General features: G+C 28.6%; 1 protein-coding gene across 1 annotated transcript; it reads left to right on the forward strand.

Annotated features, from left to right (window-relative positions):
* On the forward strand, positions 1-22322 carry LOC123292633. The gene is made up of 3 exons (XM_044873347.1): positions 1-177; positions 6760-6897; positions 19613-22322. Exons 1-3 carry the CDS (start codon positions 1-3, stop codon positions 22256-22258), a joined length of 2961 nt encoding a protein of 986 aa, XP_044729282.1. The 3' UTR covers positions 22259-22322.
* Positions 22323-25271: the final 2949 nt, after the last annotated feature.

Below are 25271 nucleotides of genomic sequence, written 5' to 3' on the forward strand. Positions count from 1 at the left end.
ATGGAATATCCACGTCCCGTATATGATGTCATTCGCCATGCTGCTTTGAGACATTTAACTAGAGTCCAAATATTTGGAAAGTTGGAAAATAAACCGTGTGAATTTTTTGAACGAACAAAAGCAAGGATTCTAGAATTACAAACTAAAGCATTTGAACAAAATTTTGCTCATAATAAGGTAAAACCAAAAAAACATTGATCACAAAACCAGTTCCAATAGGTAGACGTTATAATAAGAGATACGTCAGACAACAGCTGCTGATAAAATTAAATCGTTTCCCTTAGTTAACGAAAACAAACAAAAAAAAATAATTTCAAAACTTTCAGAAAATGTGATATCCCAATAATAAAATAATAATGAAAATTTCATTTTTAATTTATGCAGTATCGCTTTATAATACCGGGTAAACAAAAATCCGCATTTCGAAAAAGGTTGAGAAACACTGCTATATAATATCTTAATATTAATTTGCCAACAGGTTTAGGTCATTTGTATTTCTTTTATCAACATGCAAGTGTGTTACAATTTTCTAATAATATGATTAATTTTAAATTATTAAAAGACTAACTAAAAAATTCACACATAATTTGAGAATGACTACTTAATTTAAATATTAAATTAGATTTATAATTTCTCAAATGAAAAATTAATTATTTATTTATTTTTATTTAATACTAATTAATTGTTCTTTCTTTTTAACTAATGTCGTATTTTTAGATTTTGCTGTCATGAGATAAAACATTTCTTTTAAGAGAAACGTTAAAAGATTTATGAAATTAATGAACCTCTTTACATAAAAATTAATAGATACTTTTATTTAATAAACCAATAAATATTATACCATGCAATTATTTTCCCTAAGAAACTACTCTGCGGGTAGTTTTCGTATCCTCCAATTAGAGTAAGCAAGAGAGGTATCTTCTGAGGTCAGACTCATTCAGTGTAAATACAAAGTATCGTAGCAATTTTTTTTTTTAATTTAATTGGCATATGTATAGTAAATTAAAATTCCTCTTGTTTAACAACAGTAAACTATTTTCTGTGACACTCTGTATTTAAACTATTTTTAACACTTCATAACATACCTTTCTTGTTTAAACCCATAAAGAGTAAACCAAAGTCAAAGCCTGCCCAGCACTGTCTTAGGCTCTAAGACAATGCTGGGCTTTGACTTAGAGTACACTTATTAGAGCAGGCATGGGAAAACGTGACTTACAGAAGTCCCTCGGACTTTTGTATCTAAAATACGAGTAAGACAGTGACAATATAAACAGTGACAACCAAAAATACGAGTAAGACAGAGAGACAACATTTTTTCTACCTATCTCATTACTATAAGAGAAACTGAGATAGGTAGAAGAGTTGTATACCCGTCTCGCTTTCTCCTCTATGAGCAATGCGGATTTAGATAAAGAGACGCACAATAAAGTTGATGGCACACAATAAAGTTATAACAATGGTGAAATCTACTTAAAATAACTCGCCCATGCCTGACTTAGAGTATATAGATTTACTCTAAGTTAAAATAAACACAAAATTTATTATTTTGCAACTTTTAATAATACTTTACTTGTTTAAATAGTGTTTTCTAGTTGAACAATAATAAATTTCATTGAAATTTGTCAATATAATTTAATTTTTAAATGAATACAATATATTTTTATTATACACTTAGGTATTTATAAATATTTACAAAAAAAACACCATATGGTCGGTCATCACAATAACATGTGTATTTTAAAAATTAAGATGAAAAATGAAAGTGAAATTTTATGTTATTACGTACGTTTACGTTTTGTACAGTATGATTTTTATTTTTTTATTTTTGCCCAATTCATATTTTACAAGCCAAAAATATTATTAAAATTTGATACTCGATTTCCAGCCCTTATTGATGATGTATGACCTCAAATTTGTATTTGTAGGATTACATACTTGGTTTATCAAAATTGGATAAAATTTGGATGTGATAGAGCAAAATTAAATTTTTTTGATTCTGATGACGTCATAAAGTTGAAAAATTCGATTTTTTTGATAATACAGGCATATTTGATCCGATCTAATTGGAATTTTTTTTGAAACCCACTAATTTTGGGTCATTCTTTTCAGCTACGATGTCAGTTTTTCGCTAGCTATCACTAATGTGCTCAATACCGGGACCATGACTCCACATTCTTGAAATCTATTAAAGCTAGGTTAATTTTGATCACAAATTTGAAAAGAATGACCCAAATTAAGTAGGATTACATGTTTGGTTTATCAAAATTGGATAAAATTCGGATGTGATAGAGCAAAAGTAAATTTTTTGGATTCTGATGACGTCATAAAGTTGAAAAATTCGATTTTTTGGATAACACAGGCAAATTTGATCCGATCTAATTGGAATTTTTTTTGAAACCCACTAATTTTGGGTCATTCTTTTCAGCTACGATGTCAGTTTTTCGCTAGCTATCACTAATGTGCTCAATACCGGGACCATGACTCCACATTCTTGAAATCTATTAAAGCTAGGTTAATTTTGATCACAAATTTGAAAAGCATGACCCAAATTTAGTAGGATTACATGCTTGGTTTATCAAAATTGGATAAAATTCGGATGTGATAGAGCAAAAGTAAATTTTTTGGATTCTGATGACGTCATAAAGTTGAAAAATTCGATTTTTTGGATAACACAGGCAAATTTGATCCGATCTTGATGGAATTTTTTTTGAAACCCACTAATTTTGAGTCATTTTTTTCAGCTGCGATGTCAGTTTTTCGCTAGCTATCACTAATGTGCTCAATACCGGGACCATGACTCCACATTCTTGAAATCTATTAAAGCTAGGTTAATTTTGATCACAAATTTGAAAAGAATGACCCAAATTTAGTAAGATTACATGCTAGGTTTATCAAAATTGGATAAAATTTGGATGTGATAGAGCAAAATTAAATTTTTTGGATTCTGATGACGTCATAAAGTTGAAAAATTCGATTTTTTGGATAACACAGGCAAATTTGATCCGATCTAATTGGAATTTTTTTTGAAACCCACTAATTTTGGGTCATTCTCTTCAGCTGCGATGTCAGTTTTTCGCTAGCTATCACTAATGTGCTCAATTCCGGGACCATGACTCCACATTCTTGAAATCTTTTAAAGCTAAGTTAATTTTGATCACAAATTTGAAAAGAATGGCCCAAATTTAGTAGGATTACATACTTGGTTCATCAAAATTGCCAATATGGTACTTTTTGATACCTTTAATAAACAACGAATATATTAATAATAATTACAATTTTAATCCAATTTTGTTTGTATTAATTACTCTGTATTATTTACTTTATTTATTATCAAGTAGATTTGCATTTTGGAGGTTAATCAGTTTCTTATGCAAAATACCCCAGTCTCATTTAGGAGAGTAACGAATTCCTGGTTTTGCTCGGAAACGTAGAGAGAAATCAATATAATTTGATACTCTATCATTTGAATTAACTAAAAAGCTTATCAATTAAATGTACAGACTATTTAAGGTAAAATGGCTCGATTATGGCGACTCTCCTCTATTTTGCCTTTACTCTTATGTTAAATACTATCAGTATACAAATTTGGATCAAAATCGTTAGAGGCCATCCCGATATATATCAGGCGCAACTTAAATATTTGCCATCGCATCGACGCCGATTAAATATATGAATGAAAACAAAACATAATATTAAGTATAAATGTTTAAATAACAAGCGATATATTTACAACATATACATTTACTTAAAATAATAGATAGATTTCTAAATATTGACATAACTATATTTTAATAATATATGGTTAGATTTTGACGATTACACCTACACTATGTAGAATTATAAATAGTGTTGCCGGTTTAATTTCTAAATCGAAAGTATATAAATAAAACCTCAAAACAAACAAAAATTTCCTCTGGAAGTTGTATTATTATCAATATATTCGTTGTTCATTAAAAGGTATCAAAAAGTACCATTGGCAATTTTGATAAACCAAGTATGTAATCCTACTAAATTTTTGTCATACTTTTCAAATTTGATCTTAAGGAAGTTTGCTTACGAGTTCAAGAAATAACGAGTTTTTAAATCGAGTTGTATTATTTTCAGAACAGTAGGAATGAAAAATATAGAAATAATGTAGGGTTTTTGATTGCTTTAGAGTATCCAAAATTTATTATTAAATAATTTTAAATAAAATTTAAAATATCTAATAAATAAATTAATTATGTTAAACATTTTTTTTATTAAATAATTTTTAAAATATTTAAAAAATTAATTTTCGCTTTTTTTTTTAAATTTTGGTCATAATTAATTTAATTTCACTATATCCGGACTTTCTAGTTTATGTACCGACTTCCCCTGAATTTTGAGGTGGCAACTTTATTATTACGTCATCATCTTGAAAGAGGTTTAGAGATGTTTTGCAAGTATCTACAACCCCGGATCTATAAACTGGAAATGTTCATATTAAGAAACCAGCCTTCTTTCTTGAATAGAGGGCTGATTATAAGGTCACAAAAGCCTGAATAGCTCAAAATAGAATATGATCATGCTTTAGACGAATTTTCGGGAAAATAAAAAAATGTTGGTACAAAGCAATCATAAAAATAGAATAGTAAGCCGCCTGCTGATAGGATACTAAATATAGCTCAAAAAACAATTTCAAGAAAACATTACAAGTTCCATGCAAGAATGGAGAAACGATATCTTTTCAGAATTTCAAGGAGGAACAACTATTATTAATTATATTTTATGGCTTTGTGCACTATACAAATGGTAAGTGTCCATTATAGACAAATACTCTCAAGAGAAGCTAAGAATATTTTCAAGTATCCACGTGTCGGAGAGCGATTACCAACTTTCAGACGGTTTATGTACTATCAGTGAAGAGTATTGCTCTCAAGTGTACACTTAGCATAACTCATACATTAATTAAATGATTTATTCCTGTTTAAGGATGTATGATCACCAAGGCAATTTTTAATAAAAAGCTTGGTTTTTTTTAAATGAAGTTGGACTTAGTCTAAATCAATTCTGAAAATTTTAGGGGGGGGGGGGTTATTGTTCGTCTACATTCATAAACTTATAACAAAATTCATCACCAAAGTTGAAAATAAGGAACAAATTATTTTAACCCTAAATCTGAAAGTTAGTGCTCTTACTGCGTTGAGCTACTTGCATCAAAGAATCACATAAAGATAAATTTTTAGTATTAATACAACGGTATTATTTTAATATATAAATAATTTTTATCACTGCATAAATTATACTGTTCGATCTTTTATTATTAGGTACTCGTGCAAACACTTTTACTATTGATTTTACAAGTGTTTATTACTCGTAAACTAAGTAATAAACACTAATTATAGAAAGCAATTTAAACGAACAATGGCGTAGCCATTGACACATTCACATTAAGTTTTTATATTTAAGACCAGCGATGTCAAATGGAAACATATTTAAATAGGTGTCAGTCAACTAGGGTGTCTGCATTACCTAGCCTCAAATTTAAGAAAATTATCTTTAGTCGAGGCGGGAAAAAACGCCTTGAGAACTCGAGAAATCAATTCCATGCGAAAAAAAAAATAAGGTGGCATTTGAATTTAAACTGCGCGCGTTTGTTGTGCATTATGAATTCCTTCCGCCCAGCAAAACAGTCAACAAAGAAAATTATTTTATCGTTATGCGTCATTTGCGTATCCGTCTAAAAAGGCCGGAATTGTGGAAAGACAATTCATGGTTTTTATCCCATATCGTTCCGCAACCACCGTATTCACCTGATTTGGCGCCGTACGACTTTGGCTGTTCGGCAATCTCAAAAGACCGCTCCGGGGACATCGTTTTGATACGATAGGGGAGATTGAAGCCGCAGCGAAGACAAAACTGAAGGCAATCCCGGAAAGTGACTACAACCAGTGTTTCGAAGATTGGAAAATCCGTTGGCATAAATGCATTGCATCGGGAGGGGATTACTTTGAAGGAGATGAAATTGATTTGGAAGAATAGATAAAGAATTATCAAAATAAATACAATGTCACCTTATTTTTTGGACACAGTAGTATATAATAGATTATATCCAAAATATATTATCGTAAAAAGTTTTCTGGCGGAGGGGTACCACAGTATACGTAACGCGGTAGTGACGTAATGAGTGATCTGGCGGAAGAAGGAGAAATTATTTATATTCTACCCACTGTTATTACTTGAACCTACCTCAATACCAACAAAATTTAATGAATATTCATGTGAAATAAATCATCCTATACTTAAAATAGTAGTACTTAGTAGTAAAGTAAATAATATTTAATATACAATAATCATAATAATAAAAGTTAGCACACAAGCAAGTACAACTCATTCTATCACCAGAGTGCGAGTTATTATTTTCTCTTTTTGTGTACACACCAGAGAAGGGAGTAAAAATAAAGTTATTTGAAATATTCAACGTTCTTTTACAAACAACTTACTCTACCATAAGTTTTAAAATGATTATGGTCTGAATTTTTTACTTGAACAGAAGATGTCAAACTATTAAGAAGAGAACTACCATAAGAAAGTTAATTTCTACTTAATACATTAAGAGAGTAACATGATACTTTTATAATAACTTCTTTTTTTTTTTGTTGGTTCATGGTGAATTAAACAGACAAAAAATAAAACAGATTTAAGGATTGTTATTATTTTGTGTGACAAATTTAAATTAAATAAAAATTAAAGATGAAGTGTTATCAGAATAAAAGGACGCTATTATTTATGTTACAGTGGTGTTTAATATTTTTTATTCCATTGTTAATTGTTAATGTTCAAACTGATGAAGTGATTGTTGATAATAATAATGAAGATGAAACGTTATTAGTTAGTGATAGTAAACCTAAAAATGATTTTTTAGTTAATGAACATGTAAGTATTTATTAATTAAGTGGAAATAAAAATGTAAATATTAAAGAATATACTAGAAATTATTTTAAATAAAATGAGGCCACCAATGTGATTTATTATATCCTATATTCATTAACTTAAGGATATGATAACTTAAGTATATCCTTTAACCATCGTGTAGATTATCTCAATTAGATAAGAAATAGTTTGTTTAAAATTTGGCGCGTTTTTTAACGGTAATTTCAAAATAAATGAATGTTTGTTTCGAATTACAACTTCCTTCAGGTTGTTTTGTTATAAACTTGAAAAAAGCTTCGTAAATCCTCACAACAATTTAATTGTACAAAAAAGCTTTTAAGGGAATCTACGCTTCAACATTACTTTTTATGGAATAGGTCTATTAAAAATCTTTTGATTGCCACAAAGAAAAATGGGCTTGACGTTCGTTGCTTCTTGTGAGATACATTATCCAAAGTTTTGCATAAATGAAAACTTTCATTGAAAAAGCTGCATATCGTTACTGTAATTTCTAGAAGTGGTATGTCAAAATTTAAAGTTAGCTTTTATTCTATTTAGACGATTTTTCATTCCCGGCTGATTTTTGTGATTGATTTTTGAAATATAATCGACCATTAGTTGACCTTACATTATTTTCGGACATTTAAGGGACGCAAAACAGCCTTTAATATCATCAATAAAAAAATGTTAAAAATTAAAACCTTTGAAAAAAAAAATGATATTAGAATACAAAACAATAAAAACAGCATCAATCAAAACTAAACACCCAGAAATAGTGTATGTTGCAGGAAAAAAGGAAAAATAAACAATAGTTAACTGATTTTAATAACTTCCCTGCGCCAACACCAAAAATAGATATAATTTCTGTAAACCCAGCAAAAAAAATTGTTTACAAACAACCCAAGCCGAACCATTTTGAAAATCGAGGCTTTAAAAATTAATTTTTATAGATGTATTTTGCACGATTTGTTTTGAATATGCGTGGAAATAAAATTAAAAAAGGAACAGTTTTCTCCAAAATATGTTTTCTGTACCATAAAACATAATACCTTGTATATATGTGGCCAATATTTTTTACTAGCAAGCCAGTAACACACTTAGGCCATAAGTCCCATTGTGATACCATATATGGGTTTTACCATCTTTTCCGCTGATAATTTCTACCATTTCATCACTGCCATTAATAAAATTAATTTTTTGTTTTGACGGCGAAAATCGAACCCGCTACCCTAGCATACCGTGCACGGAAATTGGTTACGTTTTGACCAACTGATCTACTAGGGTTGACTAGCAAGCCCGTAATGCTGTTTAAAAAAATCATCAGAACCAGCACTAACCCTAACTACAAGAACATTTCAAGACAGCAAGCTAATAAACTGGCGTCGTGTAAACAAAACAGTCCTGGGTTTTTAAGACAGTAAGAATAGAATGAATTAATGAATTCTTAGTTACTGGCTTACCTACTACAAACCACATATACACTCGAGACCAATTTTTCAAACCAGTAAGCCAGTAAACTGATTTCGTGCAAACAAAATTTAATTTATTATTAAATCAGCGAATCAATAAAAATAAAAATGAAATATAATGATTCAACTACAGACTAAACTTATAACACCATTGTAAATAACATCTATAAACGGTATACAAAAGACAAAATTATTCATTCCTATTTCTATAACATTAAATTAGTCATATAGAATTATCTATATCCACAAGATATACGCATGAAGATTAAACAATTTACATATCTATTTTATACAATTATTTAAATACCTATCTGTATATAACTTATAGAAATTTGAAAGCAATACGTAAATTGCCACTGATAAGTGATAACAATGGTTCCAGTAGAGTCAGAATACCGCTTGGAATTTTGATATCTAATTGGAATCATTTCTATGCGCTACTAGTTAAATTAGTTTTTCAAGTTTAAAATTTTAAAACAATAAAATGTTTTACAATTATGCTTCTCCATGTGACTATGAATAACAATAAACCGAAAAAAAAATTCCCATTGATTTGAAAGCAGAAAAGTCGAATTTCATCGATTTATTATTTAAGTTCAAGGGAGCCTTGACTTTTTCAAGGGTCGAGTCGGTCTGTCCATCAACTCAGACCTATTCTGTACACTTCGAGGAACAATTATATACCAACAAAAAAAATATAAAAAAATTCTTATTAACTAGAGAAGCAAAATTTCGAATTTCACCAATTTATTCAAGGTCTAGAGACTCCAGACCTTTTTTAAAGGTCGAGTCCGTCTGTTCAATCACCTGGGCCTCTTCTGTACACTTCAAGGAACAAGTACAAACCAAAATAACCAGAATAAAAAAATTCATACCGCGGGCGGAATTGATTAACCAACGCCTTAACCAACTGAGCTAACAGGGCGACAAAATTAGTGAAAAACAATCCAGGAACGAGTTTAACCAGCGTATAATTTAAACTTGTCTAGATTATCAATGCTTCTTCTTCTTGTTAGGCTTTAAGTAGCATAAAATAAACTACCAAATAATTTTCAACACTTGCAAATGTGTTGAAACTAATTTAGACGGTATATTTCTTAAAATATCATTTTTACAATCCGAATTGACCATGGGACAGAAAGGGTGCTTTTTTAAATGATATTAGCACATACTTGAAACTTCGTGAGTTGCTTCCTTTTGGCAAGTCTACCAAACTTTGTCTCTACATCTTGCTGCGAAAGTGCTGCGTTTTCAAATAAACATGATAACGTCTTTAGTCTGACAAAATACAGCAGGTAAACCACACCATGATAAGGAAACCACGATTATTAACTTCACACTTTAAACACGTTTTCATCGAATTTTTTTTTAAAACATCTATAGCTTCCTTGAACCAGAAGCAACGTTTTTTTAAGGAATACTTTTGAATTGATGATTTTCTCTCACTAAAAATGTCAAAAGAAATTGAATTTATTTACTTTAAAATATTCGTTTATTATAAAAAATATAATTAATTAAATGTAGGTAATGAACCAAAACAAAGTGAAGTATACTATAAGTATATATAAAAACATTTCCATGTATAATGACCACACGAAGGTAATTAATGTGCATTCATTATAACTTTTTAGAGATGTAAACAAATTAAGATATCTTTCATTATACATTTTTTTTAAAAACACTTGCTTTTTAAATTAGAAATGTTAATTGTATATATAGTATTAACGTGGCGCTTAAAAATTAAATAATCAATGAATCTTAAAGAAGCTTCTTCTTAAGGGGGTCGTTTCGCCTACCATGTTAATTAAAAAAATAAGATTAAATAAAAATAATTTTTTTTATAATAGTTTAAGTCTTAATATATCGTATATAGTGGAGTTTCAATCATACCTTACCTCACCTCATACTCTACGAACTTTTCTTGAATTATACTACAGAAAATTAGCTTTTCGAAATACTCTTTTGATTTCTATTTTTGCACTGAAATATACAAATTATCGTGAAATTTATTGAGAAATAAATAAGAAACTGAAAAAAAGTACTGGCAGGAAAATTTTCTTAAGGCAGCAAGTAAATACTTTGATTTAAGACAATATTTTCTTGCTATACAATCAATAAGCAAATGCTTATTAAATTTCGAAAAAGTAACCATGCAATCATGAATAAGAGAGAATAAATCGGTAGTAAACTGAGCGAGAAAAGCTGCGCGTAAATTATAGCTTGAATTAATAATTCTATCTTTATTACGGAATAAAATAAATGGTTTAATTCATTTTCGAGAATCCAAGAAAATCGGTAATTCATTTTTATCTATTTGTTGAGATATTTAAATTAATATGTCATTTGATAGGCTCAGGTAACCTATTTTGAGTCCCATACTAGATAGAGTGAAATATTTTAAAGCTGAAAATGTTAAATTTCAACTAATACCAATTATGGGTAAAGAAAAAAGTAGAATATTAAAGTGATTTTAATTGTTTGAGCAAAAAAACATATATATTGAATAATGGTGGAAGCGCAAGTTACTCATATGAAATATACCGTTATAACATACAGTTTGTCTACCCTGCGCTTCAAATATTTCTTATATTACGTGTTCATCTAGAACGTCATGAAATAGCTTAAAAATACGTTCTTTGATAATTGCAATATAATACCTTTATTAATCTAATGTGAAAAGGAACAGAGTTGTGATTAAACTTCACTAAAGACAACCCAATAAAAAAAAAATTATAATTTCGTTTTTCTTATCTCAATAAGATTGAAGTTATTCGATATGCACACTCAAAAAATTTCGAGTTATAGAGATATGTTTTATCAATAAACCCCTTTTATAAAGAAGACAAAAATAATAGCTAAGGAAATCAAAAAACTAGAATAATAGCTAAGGAAATTACAATATTTTCTCTTTCTTTAAAAATATGCACAAAGTTAACAAATTTATTGTAACATATGTAATGTTGAACTATATAGTAATTATCTTGAAAGTTTAACAATAATTATCATTAGGAAATTTAATTACAAAATATTTAGGTTGCTTCACGAAATGATAAAATATTTTTTGTTGTATTTTGTGTGTCTTTTTGTAAGTGCGGCTAATGATCACACATCTCTGCCTAACGTAGTGTAATGATTGCTCGATATTCAACATACTATTAATTTTGTTGTGCAAATTAAAAATTTGCAAAAATATTAATTTTGTCAAAAAATGTAGGTTTTACATTTACTATATTTACATATGGACGAAGAAATAAAGTTCCAAAATTTGAGTAGTAAGTCGGATTTGAATGCAGTTTTCGGCATTCGATTCGTTAGAGCGTCAGGAAATTTTTTGATCTAGTCTGATTTATAAGAAATTACAAATATGCAATTGGTATAATTAATATGTATTTATAATTACATTTTATATTGACCGTTAATTTTAAATTCACAATTCGGTTAATAGTCATGAAAATGATTTCAAACTTGTTACACGGGGGTTTTTGGGGTCGCTGAACACGAATATCGTGACAGTGTTGGTCTCAGAGGTATCTGGTGCTCAGGGTAAATTTTTCCTCACCGCCTAGTATATTTTCCGGGAAATTTGTTATATAATCGGTCAAAACTCGTTATACGAGGGTTTTTGGGGTCGCTGAACACGAATATCGTAACAGAATTGGTCTCAAAGGTACCTTGTTCAACGGTATCGTCACGTCGCCTCCTGGAAAAACGCAGATATTATCCCATTTGTAAGAAATACAAAAACTATAAACATTATTTTCAAAATTTCAGAGAATTCTTTGAAGTTATAATTATGGAATGAATAATTATAATAAAAATTATCTTTTATAAATTATAGATAGTTCCGTGTAGATATTACTTAGATAGTACGTTTATGACAGATATAATTTCATAATTTAATTTTTTGTTTGCCTTGTTCGCGAGGTAATCAATAAGAAAAATACAATGCACGTTTTACACGTGGGCTTACAAATTCTCTAAATATTTTGTAGAAAAAAGAAGGTATTATTTTATCTCTTTTGGATTTATATTCACGTATTTTTAAATAATTTTAATAGATAATAATACCCAAGAGTAAAAACTTAAATTAATTCGTATTATTAATTATTACATAAACAAAAATTATTTAATTATAAGTGTATAAGACTGGAAGTATGAATCCATAAACGCAAGAACGTATTTGGGTACATAAAGAACCCCGCACACTGCACACAGAACATTGGTATCCAATCAAATTAGCTCTTAATGGCGAAATTATGTTGCTGATATTGTAAAAGAATCCCCTTTCGACACTTCGCACAAAAAACTTTTAAATTGTAAAGAATGGAATAATTAGAATATTTATATTTAATATATAAGAGATCTTTTTATTTAAAGTGGAAAAATATCAACCAAAGTCTAATTCTACCATTTCAACCCCTTAGGTGTTCAATCAGTCATGAGAAGTTTTTGCTCAACTTCGATTCTCTCACAGTCATGACAAAGTCGCTATTATATATTTTTTTAGTTAAATATAAAATTCAATTTTAAATCTTATGAAGAAACATTAAATATTGAGGAAAAAATTAGTAGCGTATTCCAAAAACCAAATTAACAAATCAATAAATATTTATATCAATAGTTTATTTAATTCCTAATTTTTATTAATTCGAGCGGAAACCGGATATAACGGCTTTAATAATATGATTAACGGAAAATATAACATTTCAATTGTATTTTTATCATTAATTTTTTTCATTGCCTATTTTTAATAGAATTTTTGACACACATTCAATACAAATATATAAATTGATGTTTTATCCACTAATTTGAATATGTTTCAATAAATAATAAACACATTTATTTTGTTTGTTTAGTTTATTTGTTTATTTATTAGAGTAAATCAAAGACAAAAAAAAGTCGGTCAAAGTTTTCAATGACAATTTGTTGTAGGTGTAAACCATAGATAAAAAACTTGTGTGTAAACTGCAAAATGACCAGTGTTCAAAATGGCAAAATGGGCAGTTATTTTTGTATGAAAAACCACAAAAACACCTTTAAATGCTTTCATAAAAGAGAAAAAACTATAAAAAAACTTCATTAATCTGACATATATTATAATCGTGAAAGTTTAGATGGGTGGATGGAAACAACTAAACGGATTTGGATGAAATTTTGAACACAGATAGTTTATAGCCTGGATTAACACATTGGCTATTAATGCGAAAAAAGGCGGTGAGGGGTTGAAATAGGGAATGAAATGGGTGTGCTTCAAAAACTTAAAAAGTTGTCCATTTTCAAACATACCCAAGTGGAGTATCAAATAAAAGAGCATGACGTGTGCATTACAAAACTGTAATCCCGACGCAAAAGGGTATAGGGAGGGGTAAAAGTTGGGTTGAGCCCCTAAATATACCCAAGTCTGATATCAAATAAAACTGCATGATGTGTACATTAAAAAACTTACAAAGTTACATGAAAATTAGTTTAGCCGTTTAAAAGTTGTTTCTCATCTATTTTTAGACATCCATAATGTTCTAAAGAGAAGCGTAGCAGGGTACAGTTAGGGCTTTTGTCCAACAACTAAGGTTCCGCACCAAAATAATAAAATCGATGAAATTGTGGACAAAAATGACGGCATACGAAGTGAAGGCAATATAGCTCATACATCAGAATAACCATGAGCTATAAATTAAAAAAATATAGATACTGAAAAACAAAAATTTTTTTCAATAAATTTAACCTGCGTTTTACTAATTTAAATGTTTACAGAAATTTTTAATTTATGGTTCAAAATGATAATCACAGGTGGAGCAGAGTTATGATCATCATTTTGAACCGTAAATTAAAGATTTCTGTAAAAATTTAAAATAGTAAATGACACAATTCATGGCTACCTTTTCTGATATACTCAATAAATTATGACTACTTTACAATTGAAAACTGATTGAAAACTGTGTGAAAAAAATTGAAAACTGTGCATATCTTTTCGCTGCGTTAAACAATCCCTACAAGTGTTATGGAACGTTGATAAGTGAGATCAAAAGAGGTGGAGGCTATAAAACGGTGGTTTTTACTTTTTAGCCCAGTGAAGCGGGCGGGTATCAAGTTAGTATAAATATATTTTTATAACAAATACCTATTATTCATGGAAAGTATTATAATTTTTATGCAAAAATCATGTTTTATTATTTCAAATAGTTTTATAGAAAGCTAATCAAATGTTTTTTTTTTTTTTTTTTTTTTCAAATTTCACAATCGTTTAAATATAATTATTATTTTAGATGATACTAACTAATTAATAAGTAATTCTTTATCCACACATAAATAATATCTATTTTAATTAAAATTAAATACTAATTTATATATTTATATTAATGAATATAATTAATTATTAATAAAAAAATATTTCAATAAATAAAATAAAAATACTTTTATATTGCTTTACATCCGAAAACGAATAATTAAGAGTAAAGTACTTCCGAAAGTTATTTATTTTTTTCCTTTACAAATCTGGTGAATGTAGTTAAGTTTTCAAAATTCCGATGATTATCTCTTATTAAATAAGCTCAATACACTGTTACAGATTGTTACAGATTTTGGAACTTAATTTTTTCCCTTTCGCTCCGCAGGGGAAAATGATTGGAAGGGAGTCCGAATTTTTCGTTTAGGAGCGGGCTATATGTTAAATATTCTAATATTTCTAGACTTCTAATAGTTGTTGATGAATAGACCAATCGGCTCATTGGGCATTAAGTCCTAGAAATTCGAACTTTCGAGATACGGCTCTTTAAAATCTGGTATATACAAATTTGTAGTTAATTGAATGAATCAAGTTTTTAATTATAAGAAATGTACAAAAATTCAATAGACGTCAATGCATATTTGTCCATGGAAAAATATAAAAAATTTCAAATAAATACTAAGCACTTATCAAAGTTGAATCATTTTAATTGTGTAATATTATTTAATATTTATGCGATAATCAAATTTAACTATTCCACCAAAAACAATTCTTGCAAAATTGAAACCTTATTGGTCTCAATGTTAAATAAGAACACTGAGTGTTGATATTAAAAGTTTTGACCCGAAAAATTACCTTGTGTACTGAGGCTTATTGTAATCGAAGACCAAGAATTTTTCTCGATTTTTTACAATTTTCTGAAAGTTATCACACAGAAAAAATCATAAACATTTTTTCGAAATTATGTCTGGTTTTCGAAGCAAAATAATCATTTCAAATATTTTGACCAATTATTTATAATAGGTGAATGCTCTTAACTAGATTAGATAAGATTTAATTCTAGTTAAGAGTAAGTCTTATTAGAGATTTGTACTGCGACCAATTTTAACTATTATTCCTCCGTTGCTTCAAAGGTGCTCCTGCAAAAGTGGAATGGAGATAAATCCATCCCAAATAATGGTGTCGTTTGAGAGAGGTTTTTACACATTAGCATTCCAGTTTCCTCCTTTGAATGACAAAATCTGCAGAGATTTGCAATGGCCTGTAGGTATACTCAATGAATTTTTTCTTAGTTGCAAGGGTTCTAAGTCCTTCAGTTGCAAAGGAAAAATATTTTATAAACTTTTGCATAGTCTTGGTCTTGAATGTTTCGCCCAAGAGTAGTTGGACTAGTGTACCATCTATTTTATTCTTTTTATTCTTTTTGTGTTTTTCGGTACACCGGGAAATGGCTTTTCGTCGTTTAAATGCTCTTCGTTTCCAATCGATTCCTGACTATCCGGTCTATAATTAGTTCGTTATGTTTATCCAGAGTTTTAGTGATTTGATACACTCCAAAAAAGTTATTATTTTAAACAGTATATCAAATTTTTGTTAACATAACTAATATTAGGTATAGGCATTTGACAAGAAAGCGTGCCCTTGAATTATTTCTACAATACGGTGACTTAGATATAATAGAATTGTACAGGCAAGCATAATGTATTGTGTTCGATGTTCACATCATTTATTAAGAACTTAGCCAATTTTTAATCTCATTTGTAATTTTAAACAGTTTTGCTAAATTTCAAATACCTTTGTTTAGCAAATAATTTTATTACAACATAAATAATTTTGGCTTATTTAATTTTGTATTGTTTTTAATTCTTAATTATATTTTGTACACAAAAGTGTATGTACCATATTGTTAGTTATTGTTTCTACATTAATTGACTATGAACTAACGATTATTATTAATACTTTAAATTTTATTTTAAAACAAGCAGTTACCCAACCGCTTCGATGACCAATTTCAACTTTAAAAACAATGGCTACAGCGTTATAGCCTTCACTTCCACTGCCTTCACTTATCTTTCCTTGTATTAACAATTGCATGTGTTTCAATTTTATGTTATAGAACCCTAATTATTTTTCTAAAAAAAAGTCATCCTTTATTATCCCGGAACAATGTTTCATGACACATCTTAATCAAATTTCAAGTTTTTGAAAATTCTATTTTTACGAGATATATGTGTTAATCCAGGTAATAAACTATCTGCGTCCCAAAATTAATCCAAATACGTTCAGCCGTCTTTGTGTGATTCAGTAGCAAACTTCGTAAAATTAAATGAGACCTCGATTAACTTGATACTAATATGACAGGTTGTTGATACAAAATAAAAATTAAACTTTTTAAAAAACAAATTCTGTTATGTAAGCAATCCAGATCCTGTGGAAACGTTAGAACGCCGTAATAAAAAAAAAGGCCATTAAAAAATCTGTGAAAATTTTAATCTGAAGCGCTCTATGTGATATACATTGAATCCGTTTCTCAAATCGGTTTCCAACTATTGCTCAATCTGAAGGGCCTGTACAAATGTATATAGCCATAAAAAGTCGTTAAAAGAGGTTTTTCAACCGAAAATCCCCTCCAAGTTTCCGAAAACGAATTCCGCTTTTAAAAATCGAGCCGCCTAGGAGGCAACAATACACAATGAATTTTAGCTCATTTGAGCTAAAGGAAGTCGCTAAATATGTCCAAAATCAGTTGGAAACAAACCTTCGTCTGCCCCTCCCTCCAGTAGACCTTCGACACAGAGAATAAGTCTATATTATCGGGGGAAATAAAAATTATTATCATAGCTTTATAGGTTAAAAAATTTTTATAAAATTTCAACTGTTATTCAAAAAGTTGTGAATTTGTAAAGTTCATGATTTGAAAGGTGGAAATAGCTTTTTCGTTTATAAAACAAATACTCTTTTTGTAAAAGGAACGGAACTCTAAGTGCATAAGTTATACTTATACTTTCTGAATGTTTGTTTTTTATCATTCAGCACAAAAGTTCTAACTCAATACAATTAATGTTGGTATTAATATTTTTTTTTTATATAAGTACGTAAATCAAATAACAATAATTACATTGTTTATATGATTCACAAGAATGAAGAATAAGTATTTTAATTTTTAAATTATTATAATTAAAATCGGATTTAATATTCATAAAAATTAATTCGAAAAAAATAAATTTGTTTTATATTAAGATAAAAAAAAATTAATTATTAAATTAAATACAACAAAAACAATTAAATAAGTTAATCGTTTAAACACCCTGCATGCTTAGAGTAGTAATATTTGAAATATTTATTATTATTAATTTTATCTTGAACTACAGTTATTGCGAATTTATAAAGTTTATGAAAAAATAGTTCAAGTAGTTTCTATTTCCGACATATTTGTTTAAAATTTGGTGGAAGTTACCAATAATTTTTTTTAAATTTTAGATATTATTTTATGGCATTTTTATTTAAAAATGATTTCGTGTTAACAACCGCCACTTAGACATCAAACAAACCCAGTTTCATTTTCAAATATGAGATCCAAGTACATTTCTAACCACAAACGTAAGTCAAACAGTTAATTTTGTGGATTTTAACTTGATTCATGAACATATTGATTTATCATGGAGTTTCGACTTCAAATGCGGCAATCTATGTTGAAGTAGGTTCACTATTTCATAAGAAGTCGCTGAAACTCATCTTTGGTTAAATGGCTCCGTGAATAAGCAAAATTGTTGCTTTGGAGTTAAGAATGCTGTTCATTAATCATGTGTACATTAACAAAAATTAGCAGGTTAATGTGGTTTTACGGTATGGAAGTGTAAGAGGCGTTCTCTTACCTACATGAAATCAGATTTAAATATAAAAATCCTATGATCCAATGTCTAAATTTTTTTAAATCGTACATACGATATCTCATACGTACGATTTATCTCATTCCGTTTTGCTTTTATTTTATATTACAAATGTATAAACTCAATTTGATAAGCATTGGTTTAAAAAAAATCTAGATTCAAAAATAAATAATTTAAAGAAAAAACACGTTTTATTCAAATGTGTAAACTAAAATTATCAAAACAATTTAGAATAATAAAATAAGAGCTAAATGATCCATTATCAAAAATCACCGTGGCATATCGTGTGGCGATAAATTTAGTTCGAAACAAAACCGTAGTTGATTAATTATTTTTGAAGTTAATTGTACGTCTTTGTTTGGCATTGACATTTATTTTTTATTTTTCAAATAATTTTCATCTTCATGATTTTTCTTACATGTTTTATTTATACATCAATGCACATGCAAAACAGCGCATAATAAATTTGACGAAGATAAATACAATAGTTTCCTTGTATTGTTTAAGTAGAATCTTACAAACAAATTTTAATTAGTAAAATAAGAGTTTTATTGAATCTACACTGAGATATTAATCATACATCTCAGAATTATCTCAGTATTAATCATATACCTCAAAATTAGATAAAAATCACTAAGAGTAAATTAAAACTGAAAACATATAAATTTCAACCTTTCCAAGCACACACAGACAAAAAAGTGCTCAATATATTCAAACATCTCATTGGATTTTCAATAAACCTAGCTCTAAAAGCTATCCAAATTAAACTCCAAATTGAAATACCATAAAACTTAAGTTGTGGTTACTTTTGCTCAAGTTATAAATGACTTTGAACAAATAGTTTACCGTTTACGCGGCGAGACTGAACGTCTCAACATAAAAGCTGTTAATACACTTTCGTGTTTTACTCCACCCATATCGCCTACTGTCTCATATTAAATGCATGTTCACAAATAAATGAATTATGTCTGAAATTCAACATTTGTAATGAATTACTTCTGATGAATTACACTTGCAATGGCATCACACTTGACCTTTTAATTATAAGAACTATTTATCCTTCGTAAAATATTGAAACATATGTGCAGCATATCTAACGAATTAAAATTTTAATCAGTTTTTTATTTGAATTTCAGAAATGGCGTGCCATAGATGAAGTTCGAGGTGGAGATCATGCAATAGAAGATTTAACAGTACCTTATGATGCAAATCATTCAGAAATAACTGTTACCCAAGGTGAAAGATATGATCAACCAAAACGTCGCCGTACGGTACGAAAACGTAAACGACGGCCGTATCCACCACCAATATCCAGTGATTATAATGATCACGATGACAATGATAGAATATTAAAACCAAGGCGATTACCATTACGCGAACAAGAACATTATTTAGATGATCATTGGCAGGGAGCTGCATTTGCTGCTGAACAATTAACTCATAAACGACCATATCATAAACGTCGAAGGCAAAATCCTGTATATGAAGAGGACGAAAATGATGAATTTATTCGACGGGATGAAGAAAATGCTTATCGAGATACTAAGGATGAGGAAAATATAACTTATGATTTACCAAAACATGAAAACAGTGATGCACAAAGGAGACATGAAACTAGATTTAACGAACAAACAGAATCGAATAATGAAGAAAAAGTTAATTTTAAACCAAAAAGCTATCGTAAACCGTATAGCACACATAAAAACACTGAAGATGAGCCAGATAATGGTACAAATTTAAAATCGTTATTAAAACAAAGTGGAGGATCATTGAGTTTAGTTGAAATATTACAACAACGCAATTTATCACTAGCCGATTTCTTAAAAGAAAAAGAAAATGCGATATCATTATTAAAAAATCCACCAATTTTGGATCGTGTCGACAACAATGAAAAGGAAGAAACTGAATTACCAAACAGAAAATTACAACCACAAAATTTCCATGGAGAGAGTGAAATGTCACCTTTAGGAGAAGTTTACAGTACAAATGAAAAAGACAATAATCGATTTTCAAATACAATTAGCCGACGATTACCACCAGCTCGATTGCCGAAAGTACGAACTGAGGATGCAACAGTACGAAATGTACGTAAAGAACAATCGGCTATGAAAGAACATATGAATGCCCAACGGAAACGTTTATCAAGTTTACGCACTGAAAAAGATAATCGCATCTTTGGTGAAATTAAACATTTCGATGTTGTCACAGAAGCTACTACAGAAAAGCGAATATTTATTCCATCAAAATATAATAATGAAAACTTAGATTCAACCTCGATGAGCACTACCCGTTTCCAACCGTCTACATCACGATTCACAACGACCTCTACTACTACAACAACGGAACCGCCTACGAAAGCAGCTGAAATTACGTCAAGTACCTCGACAACAACGCCAACTACATCCACCATACATGTAAATCCAGATCTTATTATCAAAGGAAATGGTATGGCCGTAACCCGAAATCGTTTAGCTTTAAAACCACGGTTAAAAATACCTATATTCGAGAATGTAAAAACAAAACCACCTCAATTATCAACATCAACAACCAAAAAACCAATCGAAACCACAGAAATTCCAAAGAATGCTTTTGCGATTGATATCAAAGAACTTGTAGGTATCAATAAATTTATAAAAGAAATCAAATCAACCGAATTAACTGAGTCGGAAAAAGATGAACCTTTGAAGATATCAATGAATATTAATGAGATGTTAAATAAATCCGAACAAATCAACAGCACACCAAAAACGAATAATCTTATATCAAACACAAATGATTATACAGATAATATAATTACTGATTACACATCCACATATAAATCGCCAAGTGCAAAAGACGAAATTATGGAAATACTCAAAGATAATAATATAAGGGTTCGATTAGCAAAAGTATTAGCTGTTCGAAATATGACATTCGCTGAATTGGTAGCGTTAAGAGAACGTGGATCTAGTCATGTTCATCTAGCAGATATATTTCATAGTCAATCAAAAGAACCAAGTCCAATCGAAAAAGAAACTATAGAAATAAATAATGATGGAAAAAAGTCTGAAGAAAAACTTTCAAGTTTTAGGTTAAATCCATTAACAAAAGATGACTCTGAAAACTATTATACACCATTGATTAAAATAACACCACCAAAATCAATAAATCGTGAGGCACGTAATCATAAGTTTTTTAAAATTAATAATCCTGATTATTCAACAGTCATTGATTTATTAAATCAACAGAATGTTGAAAATTTACCACCTCAATGGAATAAAAATACTCATTCAGATATTTCTTATCTTACAGAAAATATTCCAAATCCAATAAAAAATTATCAGAAAATGTTAAAACATGAAGAACGTATTGAAGCAATTGAGAATAGTATCGTTGCAACTAGTGATACAACACAAAATAATTACAATTATGCAGATAAACACATATTCGATGATGAAGATGATTATATGCAATTACCTTCTGGTGTTCGTTCAGCAATTGTAGCAAGTTTTGCAATTATTGCAAGTTCAATATTTATATTTATGACTATATTTATTATATTTAAATGGCAACAGAAAAAACGTCGACGATTACGTTACAATAGTAGTATTAGTACAATGAAAGGGCGTTTACCTATTTTACAAAAAAGTAAAAGGAAAAATGGCACAAAGGATGTAAATCCTATAATGGTGAATGTAACAAGTAATTCGAAGAATGTCCTGTACAATAATAATGGAGAAACTAATAATAATGCAAACAGCGAAGAATATCTATGGGATAGTTTACGTAAACCATTCCATTAAAACTGATTATCATAAGACTTTTAAAGCAGGAATTAAAGTTAATGTTTCAAAAAACTATTGAACTGGCATTGACATTGAATTAAAGAAATTTAGACATCTTTAGAATTTTACTTAATTACACTCATTGAAATTTTTTGCTTAAGTTGTTTTAAGTTTAAAAATGGCAGTTCACAGATTAAGTAAATATTAATTACTAAATAAAAGAGAGAAAGATATAACAATAATAATTGCAACAATTGCAAATATATCTATGGAATACTCTATTTATTATATATTGGACGCTATGGTTACATTATTCAAAAGAACTGCGCTCGCCATTAGTCCGTAAGGATGTAAGCATGGCAGTGAATGTTCTGGAATTCATCCTAAAATTATACATCAATAAAAATATTAAATAGCTTCATATCCGAACAATTTGTCATGTTAACAGTTTCTTATGAACTTCAAGTCCTTGCCTTACAGAATTGCAATTATGTACTTCAATTTTTTGTTTTATTTTTGAAACCAGGTTAAGAGTACATGAAAATTTTACATTACATGTAGGTATCATAATATAGTAAAAAAAGCTAGCAACGGCACGAAGAGGTGATTTCAAAACGGCTGGATTTTTGATATTTCTTTTCTTATTAAAATTAAGTACCCATGAATGAAGCACGCTTGGTAATTGCAAATATTGCTTATTTTAAAATCATTTTAAGACAATAATTTTTCTTGTTTTTTTAGCTATATAAATTATAGTTACCTAACAGACAAAGTTTTGACGTTGCTAACATCGCGCAGATATTATTCTAATTATTACAACAACAAAATGTTTTCTAATCACAGTTTTATAATTAAAAAATGTAATTTTAATTTGCCAGGCAGAAATGCGATAGCTTTACTAATGCGCATCCGGCGTTAATTAATAAAACCGCTCTAAAGCTGTCAAGCTTATGCGAAACGTACTTACTCCCTACTGTTTATGCCCGAAATTCAATCGTCTTATAATAAACTCTCAAAAACGTTGCCAACTCTCGTACTATTTGAAAAATATCTAAATTTCATTTAATTTAATATCAATAAAGGTTTTATTAATAATTTTTTAAACATTAACATTTATCCTGTATTTTTATATTTTTATATTATCATATTGATAAATTTTTAACTTAAAACATAACAAAATTCATACTTGTAATTTTAATTGTTACCAGAGTATTTTTTAAATAAAATATAATTTTAAGATAAGTATTTTTAGAAATAATAAAGAAAAACAAAATGTTTCGAATAGATTTAGAAGCCATGACGTATCCATAAAAATAATTCATTTTTTCAAATCACATAAAATTAATGATAGATAATAGACCTTTTTCACACTTTTTTTCTTTTTTTTAAATGAAAGTAAATGTCTTGATAAATGGGCTAATTTTTTTCCCCGATTTTTTTGAAGCCATATGACCGAGAAAACAGACAATGAAAATCATTAAAATTCAAATTGGCGAAAACGATTCGGAAACACACGATGTTACACGAAGGTTGGTTTGACGTCATTTAAATTTGATAATAGTGATATATTAATAAAACTGTTGACACTGTTTTACTGTCATTGCTTTTTGGATTGACATCACAGGTCACGTGTGCGGTGGAGCCAAAAAAAATCGTTTTAAAATATTTTAAATATTGTAACTTTTTAACAATTTTTTTCATAGTGTTTTTATTATCATAAAAAATCAAAAAGCATTTCTGTTTTTCGTGAAAAAGGTATATTAATAATATGTGCAATATTTGTATTTTAGCCATTGTTTTTGTCAACCAAATAAATTTTATTGTTTTTTTTTTTTTCTTTTTTTAATTATTATTTAATAAACAAATGAATAATTTATTGTTTTACCTTTAAACAAAAATACAATAAATCTTTTTTTAATAAAATTGTACAATTTATTTATATACGTACCTATATTCCTCATACGTAAATCGATCACCAAGTAATAATTCTATCGCTGGTAAACTATTTTTTACTGGTAAAGTCTTAAAATAAGCATATTGTCGAGCAATATTTTTACATTGTTTTAAAGCTCCCTCAAATACGGATGAACCTTTCAATTCTAATAATTCATCCGATGTGAAATATAAAACTGTTGAGTATGTATCCGGTAAAATATCAATATACGGTTTCCAAAATGAATCAGAACGAAATTTTTCATATAATAATATAAAAGCTAAACTAACATTTGGCATGGTTTGTAAAATTGGATCCTCATTAAGAAATTTTTTGATATCAGGTGTATCCACTGTTTCAATTGATAACATTAACGACTTTGGTATAGCCATTATCAAATCTCCTTGTGATATGGGTTTTAAGGTTTTTACACCGAGTCCCAGATTAGGAAACGTTTCCAATTCTAAATTTTCAAATAACGCGCCATTTGTTTTCATAAATGTTATGAAAGTATTTAAATATTCGTTTGATCTGTTACCAACATCATTAAATATGCCATTATCTTTTTGTATTAATTTAATCTTATCTTTTATTTCCTCATATTTTAAATGCGCTTCCCAAGCATTTTTCGATTGATTATCATGTAGTGGAATACTTGAGGTTGCAACAAGTAAATTATCACAAAGTCGTGTTAATAATTCATTTTGTTTATTATTTGCGGTTATTTTATTATTTTTCCCTCCTTTATTTTGATGTTTCTTCCCCATATTTTAAAATTAAAGAATTATAGACACAAAATTTTAATATTTGACTTATTAATTTCAAAGTTAACAAATTTTTAATCACATGGAATTTAGGATGTACTTTTCACACTTCGTTAACTAATGAAGAAACCATATTAGGTTATACATGCTGTAAATACTGAGAATTCTAACCAAACAGAAAACTCAACAATATGTCAACAAAGATTTATTTATAACGTAAGACGAATTTTTTTCTAAAATTTCAAGAATATTTCTTTCAGTTTAACTCATTAAATTTAAAAATGTTAAATTAAAAAAAGTTTAAAATGAGATAACTTATAAAAATCAGTTTTTA

The sequence above is a fragment of the Chrysoperla carnea genome, chromosome 2, assembly GCF_905475395.1.
Source record: "Chrysoperla carnea chromosome 2, inChrCarn1.1, whole genome shotgun sequence".
NCBI lineage: Eukaryota > Metazoa > Arthropoda > Insecta > Neuroptera > Chrysopidae > Chrysoperla > Chrysoperla carnea.

Excerpts from the sequence above, each read along its gene's own strand:
- LOC123292633 (XM_044873347.1), top strand. The coding sequence starts at position 1 with ATGGAATATCCACGTCCCGTATATGATGTCATTCGCCATGCTGCTTTG. Across the intron at positions 178-6,759 it reads AAAATTTTGCTCATAATAAG|TGGTGTTTAATATTTTTTAT; the intron begins GTAAAACCAAAA and ends TTTATGTTACAG. Across the intron at positions 6,898-19,612 it reads ATTTTTTAGTTAATGAACAT|AAATGGCGTGCCATAGATGA; the intron begins GTAAGTATTTAT and ends TTTGAATTTCAG.